Source organism: Sinocyclocheilus grahami, unplaced genomic scaffold (assembly GCF_001515645.1).
Source record: "Sinocyclocheilus grahami isolate Dianchi unplaced genomic scaffold, SAMN03320097.WGS_v1.1 scaffold240.1, whole genome shotgun sequence".
NCBI classification, from domain to species: domain Eukaryota; kingdom Metazoa; phylum Chordata; class Actinopteri; order Cypriniformes; family Cyprinidae; genus Sinocyclocheilus; species Sinocyclocheilus grahami.
The window spans coordinates 740,224-755,308 of NW_015505419.1; the positions used below are offsets into that span (position 1 = coordinate 740,224).

The 15,085-nt window shown below is 36.6% G+C and overlaps 1 protein-coding gene across 1 annotated transcript in view; it reads right to left on the bottom strand.

Annotated features, from left to right (window-relative positions):
- LOC107597902 (disintegrin and metalloproteinase domain-containing protein 19-like) overlaps positions 1 to 15,085 on the bottom strand; it is a 45,874-nt gene that overhangs the window by 20,964 nt on the left and 9,825 nt on the right. The window contains exons 2-8 of the mRNA XM_016289107.1: positions 13,325 to 13,401; positions 7,796 to 7,979; positions 3,294 to 3,359; positions 2,631 to 2,702; positions 2,299 to 2,465; positions 1,878 to 1,962; positions 1,795 to 1,803 (exon numbers count right to left, since the gene is read on the bottom strand). Of these exons, the coding sequence (XP_016144593.1) occupies positions 1,795 to 1,803; positions 1,878 to 1,962; positions 2,299 to 2,465; positions 2,631 to 2,702; positions 3,294 to 3,359; positions 7,796 to 7,979; positions 13,325 to 13,329 (588 nt within the window). The 5' untranslated portion in view covers positions 13,330 to 13,401. The remainder of the gene's footprint in view (positions 1 to 1,794; positions 1,804 to 1,877; positions 1,963 to 2,298; positions 2,466 to 2,630; positions 2,703 to 3,293; positions 3,360 to 7,795; positions 7,980 to 13,324; positions 13,402 to 15,085) is intronic.

Consider the following 15,085-nt stretch of genomic DNA (forward strand, 5'->3'; position numbering starts at 1 on the left):
CTAATTGTGTATGAAATTATTTGTTTCTCTGTTTCTGCTGGGATTGACATCCCATGGTAACTAGGATTTACACAAGCTTCAGTCTGGATCCAGAACACCTGAAAAGAGATGATGCAACCCCTCAGAGAACCTCAGATGATGCCAACCCTGAAGCAACATACAGAACTACCAAAATTTGCTATAAGTTTGATTGCATCATATAATAATTTCTGTTAATAGTGTTCATCATCTGTTTGATTAAGTCTTTAATTGATTACGTCTTTAATTGATTTTTCCGTACATTTCTGCCATATCTACATTAACTGACAGTCACCACTGATAAGCTACCACTAAATATTGTAGAAACGTAATTTGCTGTAAAGTTGCTTTGCAATGATTTGTATCATGAAAAGCGCTATACAAATAAACTTGAATTGAATTGAAATTTATGGTTACTGTGATTGGTTAACATGTACTCAAAAGGAAAATTATATTCCTAGAAGTCCCTGTGTGACACTGATTATGTTTTATTTAAACATAATTTCAATAATATATGCTATATAATTTTCATCCTCTCAGATCATATCAGTCAAAAATCATATTATTCCTTCTCACCAAAATCACTTTATAAGCACACAATATCGCTATTTTCAACCCCTAAAGGATTTATAACAAACAACAACAAAACTTCTAAAGATATCAATATCTTGATAAATAGCTGTCGACTGCAGTTCCAGTCACACAACAGTCACACAGCACATACTAAACAAATTCACTCTCATAATAAGTTATGGTAGTACTTCTACCAATGTAACCATTGTTGACAGGCATAAAAAAACTTTCCCTTTCAGTCGGTCACTCCCGACGTCATGTCGGATGACCGACAAATTGGGATCTCGCTTAGAGAGACCAATCTACTTTGAGTGTAAACTAAACGAGCCAATGCACATTGGCATGCTATTATTGCATCCAGCTGCCGCTGATCACAGCGTGAGTATAAGTAGGCAGCAGATGCAGCACATATTCAAGTTTTCGCTGTGGCGACGGGACGTCTCCGTTCCCTCCTTCAGGGAACGAGGGTTACCATACGTAACCGAGATGTTCCTTTTCAGTCGGTCACTCCCGACGTCATGTCGGATGACCGACGAATTGGGATCCCTAATAAAGGGCCACAGGTACTGCCCCTTCCAGTGTCCCGTGGAAGCCACCTGCGCCCCTACTTTTTGACGTAGGCCAGGGCTTAACACAAGAGGACCAGCTACTGCTGCTACGGCACTACCCAATCAGTAAGACTGGATAACACTGGGAAAATGTACCTCCTTCAGGGAACGAGGGTTACCATACGTAACCGAGATGTTCCTTTTCAGTCGGTCACTCCCGACGTCATGTCGGATGACCGACGAATTGGGATCCCTAATAAAGGGCCACAGGTACTGCCCCTTCCAGTGTCCCGTGGAAGCCACCTGCGCCCCTACTTTTTGACGTAGGCCAGGGCTTAACACAAGAGGACCAGCTACTGCTGCTACGGCACTACCCAATCAGTAAGACTGGATAACACTGGGAAAATGTACCTCCTTCAGGGAACGAGGGTTACCATACGTAACCGAGACGTTTTCCATGTACAATGATCTCAGTAGGGCTAAGCCGGTTATATTGATGTAATGTAGAAGGACCCCACCCATGTGTAATATCCAGAAGAAATGCTTCGCCACTCATTAGTATGCTGCAAAGTGATCTTCCCCCGCCACACAAAGTAATAGAACCAATAAGAGGCTAATCAGGTGTGTGGGAGCTATTGATCACTTTATCAAATACCTGCATGAGCTGTACACAAACACACATTCTATTTACACAGTGTTTACAGCCTATTCCAGATGCAAGCCTGTATGCCTTCTTACCACATTGATGCCGCCCGAGTTCTCGTGACTGCACATGCCCTCCAGCGGAGCCATGCCAATGGTGGTGCCCTTGAAAATCACACCACTGCAAGGAAAACAATATATACTTTCAGCTATGATATCAATAAAAATGTATGAGCCATTCTCTATCCCTTTAAAGGGATAGTTCAGACAAAAATTACAGTTCTGCTATAATTTAATCATTCATGTGTTTTTTTTTTCATACAGTTTTGGAACAACTAGAAGGTGAGTAAACGATGTAAGCTTTTCAGTTTTTAGGTGAAATATCCCTTTAAATAAAACAAAAAAGTGTAACTAATTATATATATTTAAAATATATGATGATCCAGCATCATTAAGAATACATTACAGGACAGTCTTGTTCTATATGTGCAGAAGGTGGGTGTGTATTGTGACTAACGTGAGTAGTTGTGCATTGTCATGTTTCTTGCGAGATTTGAGTTTCTGTCTCCACTGTAGGAAGGACCAAAGAGTTGAATTTGGCTCCTCATTGATGATGCACTGATCATGTTCAGTCCAAACCTCTAGACCAATCAGAGGTACACGGATATTCAATTCCCTGTAGAACTGATCAGACCAAAACAAACAATTAGGAACATGGTAAATGGATTTATTTTATTAAATATAATTATAATACAGACATCTAGGAATTTTGCATTCAGAAAACAAATATGCAGTCTAAACAGTCAACAAAACCTTTGAACCAAAGAAATTCACCCAGGCTTGACATACCTTATCTACATAATTAGCAATTTCCATTATCCTCATTTTAGTTTTGTCAAGGTCCTTGTTTTGCTTTCTGTACTGTAGAGACAAGAGGCAATTTGATCAAGACGAACATACAAATGCATAGACCCTGCTTGAGAAATTGCAAAAACCCTGTTACAGAGAATTTTGATGAACTAAATCCAACCATAATGAAATCTTACATAACCTTCTGCCTCCTTTGGCTTTTGGTGGATATTATACAGATTTGATGTAAATGTATGAAATAACTCAATCAGAAAACTCAACAGAATGTAACACTGAAAGATTGTCTGCATGCCTCTTACGAAATGCATCCCTCATACCCGAGGAATAAAAATGAAACTATTAAATTCACTGATAACGTCTCGACAACTCCTCATACATGTAAGATATCGGCAATGGGAGTGATAGAAAAGAGAGGGAGAGAGCAAAATGGCACTTCCGAAGCTCTATATTTAAGCAGCAACTGCTCAGTGGCCACATTTGAATGAGAAAGCAACACTAGGCTTAAAGTACCGGTTCTAAAGTACATTTTATATAACTCGGCCTGTATTTGAAGCTTTAAAGCCTTAATTCCTGTGGTGAACTTTACTGTGTGGAAGTATCTAATTAGTGGAAGTGAGCATGACACAGGAATCATCAGCTTACCAGTGTGTTGTCAGCTACTATATACAGTTCCATGTACTTTGTAGTACCCCAGGCATTTCGTCTAACCTAGAGGTGGGGATAAATACAGAAACAAACAAACGGCAAGCAAAATGAAACGTTAATTGCTGGAGGGCAGGATTTCTGGATTTGTTTCTCAAGTCTCTTGGCACTTGCTTTTACATACCTACAATAAATGTCTGCAACTACTTAACAAGTAATGAAGTGACAATTGTATTCAATCACACATATTGAATTTACTATAAAATGAGTTTAATGTAAATGCTAATTGTTGTTTGTGTGCAAAAAAAGGTTTTACAAACTGACTACAAAATCTACAAAACTGTATGCAACAATATTTTAGCAATGTGTTTAGTTTTCAATGCTTGCCATCACTGCAGTTCTTCATGTTCAATTTTATTTGCATTTTAATTGACGGGTCTAATTCATTTGAAAGAATGCATTGGCACAGTAATCACAAAAGTATTCAGTCGTCACAAAGTGACAGCAAGCACTTTACAGTAACCAAGCAGTAAATAAAATGTGAGTGAAACAGTAAAATAAGTGGAAGAACAGACTGTACATATAAGTCATCTTCCTTGGCAACCAGTGGAAAATAAAAGTGCAAGTTGATAAATGTTCATAAGCAATAAAAATCGGAACTCTGCATTCCAAAATGAGTCTCGTCAGGAACTTGTTTGTTATTAGCAACAGGGATGGAAATCTTTGGAAATGTAATCATTCTGTTGGAAAAAAATATATATATTTTTTCTATGTACAAAATGCCATGGACTTGTTTTTATTGTGGAGGACACAGCACCAACTACAAAGAGCCAAGGAGAAACAAGTTGAGTCATTCGACAAAGTGAAATTCCCAAAATAGTGTTGATATGATTCTGTACACATGAGATCTGTGGCAATTAAAGACTAAAACCTACACAGGGACATACTGTACTACAGTATATATGAACTTCAAGATTCAGGAACTTTGTAATCCAATTGTACCAGGAATACATCATCACTGAGGAGTGAGCACATTAGTCCGCACTGTTTATTAATTTATGGACCCTCTGATTCTCATTTGTAAACAGCAGGCCAGTTAGAAGTCTCTAATGCTCGGCTTTAATGAGAAAGCAAGTGCAAGCAGAACAATAGCAGTAGGAGGGCTCCCAACTCCTGCTAATGATCCTCAAGAGTTTTATAATAAGCCCACATTATGCACTTCATCAGTCTAAACACTTAACCTGGGCTTAAGATGGCTTTATTTCTGTACTGTAATGAGCCAAAACCCATTTTTCTTTCTGCAGCACATTACGGGAACAAATAAAATTACTGACGCACAATGCAACACAACAGCTCGGCGTCAGACCGCAATGTTCTCTTTCGTGAGTGGTCTATCTAGCTATTATAGATTGGAGGGAACAGAACATCCTTGCTATTGTAAGAGAGAAATCTTCTCTGACATCACACACAATCCACTCATGAGATCAGAAATAGAAACGTTACACACTTAATAATGATGGTAATGACTCACTGTTATTTCCCTAATGACTATTATGCTTACAATCTAGTGAGAGCTGCTTTACAAAATGAGACTTTTTGGTCACCTGTGGAAAGGACTACTTAAAGACACTTTTGCATGACATCTACTTTAGTGAAATATATTGTAAACATCAACATTTATTACCAAGTCTTTTCATTTTATCAGCTGTTAAATGTGATCCTGGACCACAAAACCAGTCCTAAGGGTCAATTTTTTGAAGTTGGCATTTATACATCATCTGAAATCTAAATAAATAAGCTTTCCATTGATGTATGGTTTGTTAGGATAGGACAATATTTGGCCGAGATACAACTATTTGAGAATCTGGAATTTGAGGGTGCAAAAAAATCAAAATACTGAGAAAATTGCCTTTAAAGCTGTCCAAATGAAGTTTTTAGCAATGCATATTACTTATCAAAAATGAAGTTTTAATATATTTAGGGTAGGGAATAGGGATGCAATGATAATTTTTTTTTTCAGATTTGATCCGATACAGAAAATTCTGAGTATTGGCTGATTCCGATCCGATACCAGTGCAGTTTTTTTTAATCAATATAGAATTTCTATACTTCTGTGTGTTGACCTGATCGTCACTCTTTTGTGTGTTAAACACAATCTACTAAATATAGACAACTTCATTTTAATGAACACTACGCATAGAGAAGTTCAAAGCACAAAGGCAAGAGATATTGATGCGTAGTTTATTAAATCTGTGCGATAGTTTATTGAGCCTTTTCTTTTAACAGTTTTAAATTTCAGTTACTGTGCGCTCTTGAAGAGAGTTTCATTTGTCGTAACCGAACGTGACCCACAGTGTGAATTAGGGCTGCACGATTATGACAAAAATCATAATTGTCGATTATTCCCTTGAAATTGTAATTGCGATTATTAATTATGATTATCACAATTTACATTGAATGATGTTTATACCATTGTTTGATGCAACTGCATGCCGTATTTTTATATGAAAATAAACAAGCTGAAAACACTCTAACTGAAAAACCTTTAGTGCTTTTCTATATTAAACCTCAAATGTCAAATATACATCGGATTGGTTTCTTCTTTAAAATAAAATATGAATGGTATTATAATGTTATACTAAAACTAAAACAATGGAAAAACGCTTAAGATAACAATGTCGAAAGAAAAAAACATATCTTAAGTGTGCAGAATAACATAAGTGGACTTTGAACGTTTAATTGCCGCTTTGAACAATTACGTAATTGTGGCATCCATAATTTTAATCGCGATTAGAAATTTGATTAATTGTGCAGCCCTAGTGTGAATGTTGAATGGAGCAGGGGTTCTCAACCTTTTTTCCTCCGGGGCCCCCCTCTTTCTCCGGTCAATTTTGCAAGGCCCCCCTATGCCTGACATTTCCTTTTCCGCAGCAAAGAGAAAAGTGTTTATTTTTAAACCTTTTTTATTAATCAAAACATTTGTTTTGCCTTACTATTCTTCTACTGCATGATATATAAAAAAAAACTCAAAATTCAAACAAACTTTAAATTAAAGCTATACTTTATAACTTAAAATAAAACCCTCTGCTCAATTCTAACTTTTTAAAATAATATATATACATATATCGATTTAAAGCTCCTGAATTCTTCACTTCAGACATTCTTTACAACTTCAGAGTACTTTTTCTTTAAAAAGTGAACCTGCCATACCAAACAGGACAACAGGGAGATGCCAAAAGACCATTCACTAAACCTGTCCCTTTGAACTGGACTGACTGAATATATACTGTTTGTATCCATTAAAAAAAAAACATACAAATGAAAAATACTGCACATTTATTCTAAATCTTTTGAAACACATCGATCTGAAGGCAGATCGGCGAAGACGGGATCAGTGAACAGTACCTCCCTCAGAGAGCGTCTGATGCTCATATGTGCATAAACACCACTGAGCCTCACAAGATCCTCCTCTATGGGTGAGCATCCATTATAAAACACTCAGAGGACATGAATTGGGACAACTATGCAAATATATTGAAATTTCACACAAAAATACGATAGGGATCAGAGCCCCGAGAGCTCGCATAGTTTGTGAATCAATAACGCGTGCCTAATGTACGACTCTGATATACAGGAGTGTCATACATTGGACACGCGCAAGTTCGTTATTATTACTCTAATCGTCTTTACCTTTACATTAGCACAACAGTTTGCTTCATGCAGCCGAGAGATGTAGTTTGCATGCAGGGGTTGCAAGTTTTGAGCCGCCGTTCAGTCTGTATTTAACAGTGTGATGAGGCTTGCAAAGCAATCAATCACAGAACACGAGAGAGGCTGTGCTTTGATCATTTTAATTTAACACATTAATAATGAAATTAAACAATTATAGGATAATATTTAAATGAATTTTAAGCCATCTCGTGGCCCCCCTGGAGGATCACTGAGGCCCCCTAGTGGGCCACGACCCCCCGATTGAGAACCCCTGGAATGGAGGATGACAAACAGCTGCTGCGGAGAGAAGAGTTTACGTGAACTTGATTTTAACGACTTAAATATTAATCTGTACCTCACATTAAACTATGGAATGGCTTCAGAACACTTGGACTTTGACTTTATGGTGCTTTATAATGTTTTTGTGCTTTCGTGAGGCTTAACAATAACACAGAATAGTATACGCAGAATATCGGATTTGGATCGGTCTCATCTGACCGATACCCAATCCGGTAGAAAATGCCAGTATCGGAGCCGATAACGATACTGAGTATCGGATCGATGCATCCCTAGTTGCAAATCTATAAAATATCTTCACGGAACATGATTTTTACTTAATATCCTAATGATTTTTATCATAAAAGAAAAATCGATTATTTTGACCCATACAATGTAATTTTAGCTATTGCTACAAATATACCCGTGCTACTTATGACTGGTTTTGTGGTCCAGGGTCACAAATTATGACATGGGACACATCATAAATCAAACTGATTTAATTTCTGACTGACCCTTTGATGCAAAGGTTTAAGATGACCACTGAACAGGCTGATGTGTCCAGTCTGATGGCTGTGTCCACAGGTGCCGGTTTTGAACGGCAGGTCTTCAGTGCGATAGAAGGTGTGGTGGAGAACCTCCTGGCCTCCGATTGGCTCCAGGTAGTATGTACCATTAGAGTTCAAGACAATCAAACCTCTGCAAAAGGAAATCGGAGTAATGTCAGCTCAAATGATCTCTTGTTAAACTTCTGTCAACTGTCAGTCATTTACTCACCTTCATGTGGTTCCAAAGCTGTTTGACTTTATTTCTTAATAAATAAAGATATTTTGGACCCCAAATAACCTTGGACCCCATTGACTTTCATTGTATGGACAAAAAAAAACAAAAAGTCATACAAGTTTTGAACAACATGAGGGTGAGTAAATGATGGCAGAATTTGTTTTAGTAAGGTTTTGCCCTAACTAGTGATATTTAAGAATGCCAGTAAAAGAGATGTGCATATCTATTAGTTCATTTTCAGTTGATCTTTCTTTTACAAACATATATGGACACACAGAGTGGAATTTTAATGCCTCTTCATCCTTCTTTTAGCCTCAGTACAGTTAACGGCATTAAGTAGTTATGCATTAACTAATCAGAGAGATCAGAAGGGCCGCTGAAACGCTGCTGGATTTGCGGTCTCCCAAAGCACCTCTACAGAACCATTCTAAATTTGACCTCTGTAAAAAGTTTTCAAACAGTACATTTGAAAAATATGTTAAAAATAAAGTCCATGAGACTGCAGGGTGACCTATTTGCCATTTCAGATTGGTGTTCTCGAGTCTCCCCCTTTGTGCCTACGATGTGTCCTCAATATGCATTTTCGTCGAGTCTGCAATGATGTGGGTTCCACAGTGGACCACTATTCAACAGCTTATGCAGCACAACGGCAAGGACTTGGGGCTGAATTTGGGACAAGGTCTTTAGAGTTTGATTTACTTATTTAGAATACAAATCAAAGGTTTAGGTTCAGCAAGATTTAAAATATATATATATATTTATCAGATAATCCTTAAAGGGGTTATGTAGAATACAAATCAAAGGTTTAGGTTCAGCAAGATTTAAAATATATATATATATTTATCAGATAATCCTTAAAGGGGTTATGTAGAATACAAATCAAAGGTTTAGGTTCAGCAAGATTTAAAATATATATATATATTTATCAGATAATCCTTAAAGGGGTTATGTAGAATACAAATCAAAGGTTTAGGTTCAGCAAGATTTAAAATATATATATATATTTATCAGATAATCCTTAAAGGGGTTATGTAGAATACAAATCAAAGGTTTAGGTTCAGCAAGATTTAAAATATATATATATATTTATCAGATAATCCTTAAAGGGGTCCTATTATGCTTTTTCACTTTTTCAACTTTAGTTAGTCTGCAATGTTGCTGTTTGAGCATAAAAAAGATATGCGAAGTTACAAAGCTCAAAGTCCACTTCAAAAGGAGATATTTTATTGAACAGAAATCACTTTTCAAAAACTACAACGAACGACTCGTTTGGACTACAATGCATATTTTCCGGGATTTGTGATATCACAAATACGGACAAATGGGATGAGACCTGGTTGGGCTGCACTAGAGAAGACAACGAGTGTTCATAGAAGGCACTATGTCTGAGACACGCTAGCTTTCCCAAGGCAGACGAACTTAGAGTGGTTACAATCATCCGGGTTTAAATCATCTCAAATTGATTTGGTATTGACGCAATATTTACACTGAAGCTCGCAGGTGGCTATGGTAAGGGGCGTGACATTTCCCGACCAGGTGCCGAGTGCTGCCAATCACAACACACACTGGCCCAGCTAACCAATCACAGCACATTTCATATTTCAGAAGGCGGGCCTTCATTTGCTACAGGAACTATTTGAGCCGTTCATGCCAGACTGGGGAGAGAGGTGTTGTATTAATATAAATTATGTGAAAAATAATGTGTTTTTCGAACAACCTAGTATGAGAGCCTGTTCTAGTACACCCCCAACACAAAATCAAGACTTTGTAAAAGAGCATAATAGGACCCCTTTAAAAAAAACTGCAATCTCTGCTTTTACTAAGATATTAAGCATCACGACTGTTTTCAACAAAAATGTTTCTTGAACACCAAAGCAACATATTAGAATGATTTCTGTAGGATCAGGATGTAGGATGAAGACTAGAGTAAGCTTTGCAATCACAGGAATACATTACATTTTAAAATATATTAATATACAAAACTTTTATTTTAAAGTACAATAATAAGATCAAAGAAATGCAGCCTTTTTTATTTAATTTATCAATTAAGAACAAGAACTTTTATCATCAGCAAAGCATCGCTGGCAGAAGTACTAATGTATTCTAATATAAACAGGATCTTTCAAAAGGTTTACTAAATGTAAAGAGATAAAATAAACTACTGTTCCACAGTAATTCCACTGTTGAATTTGTTTTAATTTGTTTTATTCTTGTTTACAAAATAGATTTATGGTTATTGGAAATGTGTTTTGTCCAAATCCATTTAGTCAAAAAAAACATTTGTTTACACCCCAGGGCATCCAACTATTATCTTCAAAATGAGGATTGTCATTTTTCCCAAGTTGACAACAACAGGCAAGCAGAAATGACTCAGGGTATAGCTTTATAATAGTTACTGACACTAAAACTGTAGGCAAATTTGGCTGTGATTTGATTTACCTTGGCTTAAATGTAATGATATTCATGAAATAATAAATAATAAAATACATATTTAAATCAATCAACTACATTACTGTCAAATTTTTAAATGGACCGATGCCTCTGCAGACTATGGTACACATCAACACATGACCTCCAATGAGCTGAGGGTAAAGAAACCCAACAGTCGCCTTGAGAAAAGCCATATGAAAACATACAGTGCTAATTATGTTTGCTCTTACAAAATCTTGCAACAGCTGTTCAATGACTTGATCTGCCTTCATAAGAAATTCAAGACCTTTGGCAATATCAAGAGACGGACTCTCCAGGGCTTTGCCCTTAAAAACTCTTTTATTTTCATATAACTGGCTACTCAACTCAATATATATTACAACAAACTCTGGATGTCAAAAGAGCGACTGCTCTCATAGTCTATGCACTGAATGATCAGGAATGAAAGCAAACACACTTTAGGGTACGCTGATTCATCCCACAACTATCCTGAATGCGGTTCTCTGATTTCACACAATCTTCCAGAGTAAACGGCAGTTGCATTTATCATCTAGCCACATTTAACCAAATTATGTAGCCAACACATCTTTGGTATTTCAAATTATTTAAATCGTTTTTAAATGTGTTTTTTTCTCTCTCTCTCTACAGCTTCTTTCCGGATATTACGTCATTATAACTTTCTTTATCAAGCCACTAAAAATATTATCTGATGATCAGTAGTTCATGTATAATCAAAAATGTATATACAATACACTACCATTCAGTAGTTTGGGGTCTGTAAGATTTTTTTTATGATTTGTAAAGAAGAAGTCTTTTTTGCTCACCAATGCTGCATTTATTTAATTAAAAATATAGTAAAACAGTAATATTATCACTATCCATTGTTTTATATTTATTCCTGTGATGACAAAACTCAGTTTTCAGCAGCCTCCAGTCTTCATTATACATTTTTTATTATAATAAATGTTGAAAACATATGTGCTGCTTCATATTTTCATGTAAACTGTTTGAAGACATTATAAATGTCTTCACTATGTCCTTGCCGAGTAAAAGTATTAATTTCTTTGTGGGAAAAAATCTTACTGACCTCAGACTGATAGGGGTATATGAAGTGTATGAAACTTATGGTTGCATAATGAAGTAATGACTTTTCATCAATAAAGAATATTTAACTTATGTTATCCATGACCTTCATGTTCTCTTTGTCAAAGCCCACCAGTACAATAAATGTGTAGTAAAATGAAAACAATCCTTTATTTATTATCATGACAAAACCTTTGGTTTGTGAAACTTTTAAAACAGTCAGTTGTGTATGTTTCAAAGTCACAGATGTTTGGCTTGTATCTCTTGGCATTAGGTTTAGATTCAGCAGGAACAGACAGGGGCAGATGCAGTTTCAAGGCTGTTTGTGGATATTGTTTATACGTAGAGAGGAAGCGTTCAGTGCTGAATGAGGACTGAGCACAACAAACTATTAACATTCTGGTAGGGCCACAGCATTAGTCATCAGTGCTCATATTCAATAACCTGGCCAAAACATTTCCGTTCTTCACAAATTAAGCACACAGAATTGTGCTGCTATAACTTTCTTTATCAAGCCACTAAAAATATTATCTGATGATCAGTAGTTCATGTATAATCAAAAATGTATATACAATACACTACCATTCAGTAGTTTGGGGTCTGTAAGATTTTTTTTATGATTTGTAAAGAAGAAGTCTTTTTTGCTCACCAATGCTGCATTTATTTAATTAAAAATATAGTAAAACAGTAATATTATCACTATCCATTGTTTTATATTTATTCCTGTGATGACAAAACTCAGTTTTCAGCAGCCTCCAGTCTTCATTATACATTTTTTATTATAATAAATGTTGAAAACATATGTGCTGCTTCATATTTTCATGTAAACTGTTTGTTTCATTTTACAACACTTTTTAAAACAACATTATAAATGTCTTCACTATGTCCTTGCCGAGTAAAAGTATTAATTTCTTTGTGGGAAAAAATCTTACTGACCTCAGACTGATAGGGGTATATGAAGTGTATGAAACTTATGGTTGCATAATGAAGTAATGACTTTTCATCAATAAAGAATATTTAACTTATGTTATCCATGACCTTCATGTTCTCTTTGTCAAAGCCCACCAGTACAATAAATGTGTAGTAAAATGAAAACAATACTTTATTTATTATCATGACAAAACCTTTGGTTTGTGAAACTTTTAAAACAGTCAGTTGTGTATGTTTCAAAGTCACAGATGTTTGGCTTGTATCTCTTGGCATTAGGTTTAGATTCAGCAGGAACAGACAGGGGCAGATGCAGTTTCAAGGCTGTTTGTGGATATTGTTTATACGTAGAGAGGAAGCGTTCAGTGCTGAATGAGGACTGAGCACAACAAACTATTAACATTCTGGTAGGGCCACAGCATTAGTCATCAGTGCTCATATTCAATAACCTGGCCAAAACATTTCCGTTCTTCACAAATTAAGCACACAGAATTGTGCTGCATATGCAAAATTAAAGATGGCCGACTTTTTGCAAGCACAAACGCAGAGTACCAACTAGATTTTCTTTCTCTCTATGGAGCATTTTGTACTTTCATGCTTCCATGCAAACCCATAAACACTTGCTCACAAAGTCTTATTCACACAACTAACTGAAAAAAAACAAAAAGAGTCATAATGCTCACAGGATGTTCGTACAATCAAGCAGTTTACATGCTTATCACACTAAGCCATGTGGCATTTTAGCCTTCCTAATACATGTGACCGAATGAATTGAGCGTATTGTGTCTGAAGAGAATCCAATTATGCAAGACATGACATACCTCATTCCCAAACATGTGCTTAGAGCGACCCATGAGTCGGCGTGACCTCTGACCCTCCCGTGATAGAAGCAATGATCCTGGAAAAGGAAGGAGTGAAAGAGATTACTGGAGGCAATGCAGAGAAAATTAGATAAGAGGGAGCAGTTTGCTCAAGAGACAGGCTGCGGAGTTAATGTTGTTCATAAAATGGGCAAAACCGAGTTAATGGAACATCTATCTAATTAGTAGTAAAAAGACTACATCTGTAAATCACAATTACATTTGTTACATTTTTGGCTTTCAGGTTTATTGGACTTAATTAGTCTGCCTCTTTTTGATTACAGCACCAAAAAACTTCCCTCGGGAGTTTACCGCTAACATTTGGAAAAGAATCGCTCCATTTAACTCTACTGAAACAGATCCAAACTACATACAAGTGATATTCTTTCAGCTATTAAAAAAGGCTTATATGAACGGTCAGACCATGAAATTAGTTCATTTATTTGAACAGACAGGAAGCAAAAGAGGGATGGTCAAGCACCACAGACACAAATCAACAGTCTCTGAAGACAACACTTGACAATCCCTGCTTCCAAATATACCTACTTCCCTACTATATAGTAGGTGAGAAATAAGAAGTATGTGCAAATTCATCAAACAGTACACTCTTAAAAATAAAGGTGCTTCACAATGCCATAGAAGAACCTTTTTGTCTAAATGGTTCCATAAAGAACCTTTAACATCTGAAGAACCTTTCTGTTCCACAAAAGGTTCTTTGTGGCGAAAGAAGGTTCTTCAGATTATAAAAAGGTAAGAAAGAGATGGTTCTTTAAAGAACCTTTGACTGAATAGTTATTTATGGACCCAAAAATGGTTCTTCGATGGCATCGCTTGAAGAACCTTTTGAAGCACCTTTATTGTTAAGAGTGTAGGCGAAAAAAAGTGTGCATCTGATGTCCAGTGAGGCCACAGGAGAGGACTTGTGAATGGTTTCATCCAGTTTTCATTCATATTACACACATTCATACTATATAGAATGTACTGTTTTAATGTTACAAAGTTTGTTCCCCATGAAAAGAGGATGCAGTTTGGTCACACTTTATTTTAAAGGGGTCATATGATGTGATTTCAAGTTTTCCTTTCTCTTTGGAGTGTTACAAGGTGATAATAAGATAGATAAGATCCCTGAAGTTGCAAAGACTAAAGTCTCAAAACCAAAGAGATATTCTTTCTGCCACGCCCCCCCTAAAACGGCTTGTTCTAACACACCCCCACATATCTACCTCACTATGTGGAAATATTTGCATAATGCTGCCCAAATGTGCACGCAAAGAAAGAAGGCGTGGTTTCAGTAACTGCAGTTAGTGTTGAAGCAGCATGTCAGGGAGACGCTGTGTGTTTCTAGGTGAAAGCAAAAGCACTTTATTTGGCCTTCCGAAAGTAGATGCATTTAGGAATCTTTAAGATTACTTACAACAGAACAGCAATGCATTTTATGGACGACCGTTTCGTGAACCTAGGAGAGGAGGTAATTCTGACTTTGCTATGACAATCTGGCGCTTCTGAATCAGCTACTGTTTTGTTACTAGTTTAAGTATTTGCTATTGACTGTTCAAATGCGGAGTGTGTGTGTGTGCGCGCGCGTGTGTGTTAGAGAGAGAGAGAGAGAGAGATACAGGGTCACATAACAGATTCAGCTGTCTTAACCGTAGCTTGTGAACTGCAAACACATACCAGCTTCATCACTGTGTCTGTCACGCGACTCTGTTCCCCTTTCAGGCT